The sequence below is a fragment of the Propithecus coquereli genome, unplaced genomic scaffold (assembly GCF_000956105.1).
Source record: "Propithecus coquereli isolate 6110/MARCELLA unplaced genomic scaffold, Pcoq_1.0 Scaffold184, whole genome shotgun sequence".
Classification (NCBI taxonomy): Eukaryota; Metazoa; Chordata; class Mammalia; order Primates; family Indriidae; genus Propithecus; species Propithecus coquereli.
The window spans coordinates 2,629,940-2,636,102 of NW_012143190.1; the positions used below are offsets into that span (position 1 = coordinate 2,629,940).

Consider the following 6,163-nt stretch of genomic DNA (forward strand, 5'->3'; position numbering starts at 1 on the left):
CAAGGATCAGAGGCTGCTCGGCCTCGGAGCCCTGGTGAGCAGACCAAAGCTGTTCTCTTAGTAACGGGAAGTCATTGAAGAGGTTTAGGCAGGCGAGTGATCCATTTCATGTTTTTACAAAAGCATCTTGTGGACAGGGGTTTGAGGGGAATGAGAGAAGCTGTGGGAAAGCTGGTGTGACCTTAGTGGTGGTCTGATGGGAGACCCTGGGGGTGGTCTGGACTGGGCTGGTGGCAGAGGCAGTAGAGAGAAGTGAATACACATATGATAGTTTGGAAGCAGAAAAGGCTTGATCCTGATTAGATGTAGGGGAGGAGGAAGGAGTGGAGCAAGGGCGGCTCTGGTGCTTTGCCTTGGGTGGTGGTACCGTCCAGTGAGGGGGTGGGCAGAGGAGCAGCGGGGCTGTTCGTTCTGTGGGGGTCAGTGTGTGGGCTGCCCTTGAGCCACCCACTCTGAGCTGTCATGTGTGGCATTGGACATGCCGTCAGGAGCACAGGGAATGCGTCTAGCCTGGAGAGAGAGAAAATTTTGAGTCACTGGCACATGGATGGTGTTTGAAGCCATGGAATTGAACGAGCAGCATATTATAAAAGAATTAGATTTAAGAGTTTGTAAGGAAATTTTTACATTTGGAGGCAATTTCTTTTATTTTACAGTGTTTATACATACTGATGCTTACATAAAAGCATACATACTGTATGCTTTTAGTTGTGAGTCCAAAATACAATGAATGTGCACTCCAAATGTCACAGAATCTGTTGGTCAGATATCTTTGGCTCTGATATTTAAAAAAGCAATGAGAAGTCTTTCTTCAGCTAAGTGGTGTCATGATATTTCAAAGCATTGCCATCTCTGAAAGGGTGTCTCTTGAAGTTATTTTTGAAATATCCTAAGTAATTCTTTTGGCTTGGTCAGTATCCCTCTGGCCACTCTGACTATGATTAAATTATCAAATCTGCATCTTACTATAATTTTGAAGTCAGGTACGTGTTTACATGGTTGCTGCCCGATTGCTGAATGAATGAGGGAACGAGTGCCAAAAACCAGGAATGTTGAGCTGACCATTTTCACATTTATATATCGAAACATGTTATGTAATCATAGAGTTTTTATCTTTTTAGTTGGGCAGCCTATATCGGTTCTTCTAGGGCATTCCAGTCGGGTAATTATGTTAAATTATTACTAGAATAAAGCTTAAATGACCCTCATATTTTCAAAACCACGCTTTTACCCTTCAGAATTAGATCTAGTGGCTAGGATGTGGTAATTTTATGGAAACACTCATTCGTATTTAAAAGTTGGATGGCATCTCCCCCCCCACCCCCAGATATGCAGCAGCTGTGCACATGCTGAATGACATTTCTACTGCAATGGCCAATGGGAACTGGGAAGAGGCTAAGGAGCTCTCTCAATGTGCAAAAAAAGATTGGAACAAACTGAAAAACCACCCTTCTCTGAGGTGAGATCTTTTTTTAGGTACCTACCAAAATTTACACATTGACCAAGTTGTTCCAACCACTGAAGGTACCTTTCTTCATGAAGAATATACTCCTTTTGCTCTGTGGTTAAACCAGCTGTGGAACTGAATTTTTTACTCGCTTTGCGTAGAGTCAAAGTGCTGTGAGAAATAGAAGGAAATGTCTGAAAATTTAAAGTGAATTTTATAATATATAATTCAGATCCCTGTGCAACAGACAGTCAAGTGAACAAATACTGTATTCAGCTTCTAGCTTGCCATCTTTTGCTGTGCTGGCTTCTCTAATCACTGCTGAGCTGAGTTCAAATGTGAGGGAGACCAGCAGCAGGACAGATGTGAGCAGCACGCTAAGTGTGTTCTTCCAATGGAACCTCAAGAAGATGTTATTCCATTACAGATAGCTCAAGCAAACGAACTTTTACTCTAAACATTCCAAGTGTACAGCACAAGATCTTTCATTGTTTTGAATGAAAAATGTGAAACATCTTTGGTATTTTGTTGAGAAATTTTTTCCTTTGTTGTTAAATTGTGATGAGAAGAATTAGCATTATCAAGTGCCTCTTTCAGAAAAACATTTAGGATGGACATTTTATAAAGAAATAATATCGACTTAAAAATCATAGTCAGTAAGTTAGAGTCCTATAGAACAGAGGTTGATAAAAATTCTCTGTAAAAGGCCAGATTGTCAATATTTTTGGCTTTGCAGGCCATGTGGTCTCTGTGGCAGTGACCTCACTCTGTTTTGTTGGGCAAAAGCAGCCACAGGCGGTACATAAATAAATGAGCATGGCTGTGTTCCAATAAACTTTGTTTACGGACACCAAAATTTGAGTTCCATGTAATTTTCACATGCCACAGAATATTTTTGTCCTTTTGGCTTATTTTAACTATTTAAAAAGGTAAAAACCATTCTTAGTTTGCAGGATTTAGAAAATCAGGGCCCTGGGTTTGGCCTGTGGGCTGGATTTTGCTGATCCTGGTTTAGAGTATTTGTAGAGTATTTAGAATAGTTGTTCTCATCTTACTCCACTGAGTGAATGTCCTAGGACATGGCAGCTGGCTGTGGGAAGGTAGGCTCATGGTGTAGAAAACTGCACAACCAAAAGTATTTAAAATATATCTTAAAAGATAGGACTTCATTCTGCTTTGCTACTTCTTATAATGTCTTACAACAAATAAACCAAATCACTAAACTACTGGTATACATCTTCATTTTAGATACCACGAGGACTTACCACTCTTTCTGCGGTGTTTCACTGTTGGGTGGATTTACACGAGGATTTTGTCTCGGACTGTTGAAATACTGCAGAGAGTTCACATGTACGAGGTTAGAGCACAAATCCCCGCCCCACCTTTTACAGAGGTGACAGCGGTAAAATTGTGGAGGAAAAGCTGCCGAGCTGGCAGCATTTCCCACATACTTGGTCCACACACAGTAATAGGATGAAAGCATATTTAACATAGGCAACCTGCTGTCTGTTGTATTAGTAGAGAGAAGACAACTGGAAACAAACAACTGCTTTGTTTGCTTGTGAGTTGCTGAGTCTGTGTTCCAGGATGGCTGCGGGTGGTGGATGGAGCCTGTAGGACCCCCACCCAGGTCTCTGCAGCCTGAGCCTGAGTCTCTCTTAGACCTCGGTGTGAGGCTTGGGAGCACCCACATTCTCTCAGGTGGAAATCTCCCATCTCATTCTGCTTCCCTCTCAGCTGTCACGGATTGTCTGGAGATAATTTATAATCACAAATCAGAAATTTGGTCATATCCTTATATTAAACATTGTGAAGTCGCTAGAGTTCACTTCTGCCGTGTTTGAAATTTCTGCATTGAAAAGTGGTATCTTACAAAGAGTATATATGCTCAGCTGGGTTCTTGACCTGGGGCTGTGAATCCCAAGAGGATTGGATGGGCTTCAGGGAAATCTGCAGACCCTAAAATTGTATGTGTATAGGGGTTTAGGCATTTTTCTGGGGTAAATCACTACATGTATTGAAGAGATCCACAAACCATTTAACACACAGAATGACCAGTCTGTACATAAATCTAGACCAGAGGGCTTTCCTGTTGAGGTGGGGTGTTTGGATGAGGACACTTCTCATTACTGTCCTGCCTACTCCAAATCCTTCTGGCCATCGGTCCCGTGATCTGCTGGGTTCCCAGAGGCATGTGGGTTTGCCAGCCCTGTCCGTCGCTCGCTGCCTGGAGTTCGATTCTTGGACTCTGGGCTGGTTGACTTGGTTTGCAGAGAACACTGTGTGGTTTTCACAGACCTCCATAAGCTCAGTGCCAGCAGACCAGGGACCTGGGTAAAGTCCTGCCCATACCAGAATGCATCTCAGAGTCCCTGACCTGTCAGTCCAGGGTCCTTGGCCTTATTGTAGAATGGAAAAATATGCATTATAAATATACTATACCAATCCTATGGGCTTCTAAATATAATTACAGCAGATTTTCTGTGAGTCTAATAAGCTTTCTTTGTTACTGTTGCAATAGGAAGCTGTCAAGGAACTTGAAAGCCTTTTGTCTCAGAGAATTTATTGTCCTGACAGCAGAGGCCGATGGTGGGATCGACTGGCTCTTAACTTACACCAGCACCTGAAGCGCCTGGAACCGGTACTCAGCGGCAAATCATTCCTGAAGCTCTTTATATTTCTGAATGAATTTTTCAAATATGGCAGACTTTTAAATATTTTAAAATCTAAATGTAATTAGAACATGTATTTCTTTTGTTAACATTCTTCTCTTGTCTGTGTACTTCAAACCCCAAAAGAGAGATGAAGGAAGCATGAAAATGAAGACAGAAGACTTGTCCTCTCTCCGCCGATTTGGGAGACGGGTTGGCTGTGGACTCTATTGGGATTTAGGAATCAGGATCTAGGAATTAAGGACGAGGGAGAGTCAGACATCTCAGCCCTCCGCAGGTGCCTTTAAGGAGGGTGTTTTTATTGTTTTGGAGGTGGCGATTTTATTCATTTGTTGCACGTGGTCTCTAGGTAGAAGGGTTGATGAAAAATGTTCCTTTCCTTACCTTGCTGCAGGTACTTTGTGAGTAACTCTTTGCAGTTCTGTGAGGTATTTTGCTCTGCTGTCGCGAGGTGTGTGGTCTGGTTGACCCTGAGCAGGCTGGCTTTTCTGGGCACTGATGCCCCCTGTGGTAGGGATCTTGGGGACTTGGAAGTAGGAGGATTCTGTGGCCGCCGTGGCCCAGGAGGGTGGGGCTGGTGGCAACAGTGGCTCTTTGTGTGGCTGCCTGCAGGTGCCCCTCCCGGGTCTCCATTCCAGCCTTACATTCGAGTTGAATGGAGGGGACTGTGCCTCTGTGGGCTTTTGTTTTTTCCAAATGGCACATTAAGTGAATGAGGGTGATGTATGGATGGAAAAAATTGACCATGGAATATGAAAATAAGACATCCTGTTTTTACTGCCTTAAACTGAAAAAGTGCCTTGTTACCTTAAAGTGCCAAGGAAAAAGCCAGTGAAAGCTATTTTCTCTCCTGGAGGTAGGCGTGGTGCTTCCTTACCTCTCAGTGTTTATTGAGACTGAAATAGCAAGAGAAAGCATCTGTTAGTCCAGAACCAAATTTAGAATGGAGAAAGCTTGTGTTTATGTTGACTCTTCCAGTGAAATACAGGTTCAGAAGATTTTACAGGTTTCCCCTTCGTTCACAGTTCTACTGAAAGCATCCATTCGTCTTCACTGGGGTAGACAAACCACTGAGCTTATTTTTGAGATCGATGCTAAGAAATCCTAGTTCCTTTTAACCTTTTCCCAAAGATCTTACTGGCCATACTCAGGACCTTCCTTATTTTGTAACTCTTCTTTTCTTGCTTTACCTCAGTTTCCTGGGAAGGAATCTACTAGCTGAGTACTTATTCCTGCACAGTGCCCTGTAGCTGGCCCCGGGCTGGCCAGGGCGGAGGCAGAGGTGGCCTAGCCCCCCCCCCCCCCCCCCGTGGCCAGGCTGCCACCTGGCACCGTCTTCTGCGGGTTCACAGAGTGCACCTCAATGTGTCATTCTCCCTTCTTGATTCCTGTTGGCCGCTCAACTCCTGATGGCCTGAGCCTTCATTGATTTTCAGTTTTGTGGTTTTTTTTTTCTTTTTCTATTGTGGTAAAATAAATATACCATTAGATAAAATTTGCCATTGTAACCATTTTTAGGTGCACAATTCTGTGGCATTAATTATACTGACAATGTTGTGCAACTATCACCTTTATCTATGGTTCCAAACAGAAACTCTGTAACCGTTAAGCAACCGCTCCCCGTTTTCCCCTTCCCCCAGGCCCTGGTAACCTCTAATGTACTTTGTATCTCTATGAATGTATCTGTTCTGTAATAGATATGTCATGTAAGTGGAATCGTACAGTATTTGTGTCTAGCTTATTTTGCTTAGCATAATGTCTCCAAGCTTCATCCACATGTCAGGACTTCTTTCATTTTTAAGCCTGAATAATCCTCCATCATGGTTTGTACCACATTTTGTTTATCCCTTCATCCCCAGGTGGACACTTGGGTTGCTTCCACTTTTTGGCTATTTTGGATAGTGCTGCAGTGAACATTTGTTCGATTCCCTGTTTTCAATTCTTTTGGGATATGCTCAGAAGTGGAATTGCTGGGTCATATGTTAATTCTATGTTTAGTTTTTTGAGGAACCGCTAACTTGTTCTCCACAGTGTTTGTGCCATT

The 6,163-nt window shown here is 43.0% G+C and overlaps 1 protein-coding gene across 1 annotated transcript in view; it reads left to right on the forward strand.

Annotated features, from left to right (window-relative positions):
* FAN1 (FANCD2/FANCI-associated nuclease 1) overlaps window positions 1-6,163 on the forward strand; it is a 33,336-nt gene that overhangs the window by 11,595 nt on the left and 15,578 nt on the right. Inside the window, exons 5-7 of the mRNA XM_012642692.1 lie at window positions 1,328-1,459; window positions 2,696-2,804; window positions 3,969-4,088. Coding sequence (XP_012498146.1) covers window positions 1,328-1,459; window positions 2,696-2,804; window positions 3,969-4,088 — 361 coding nt within the window. The remainder of the gene's footprint in view (window positions 1-1,327; window positions 1,460-2,695; window positions 2,805-3,968; window positions 4,089-6,163) is intronic.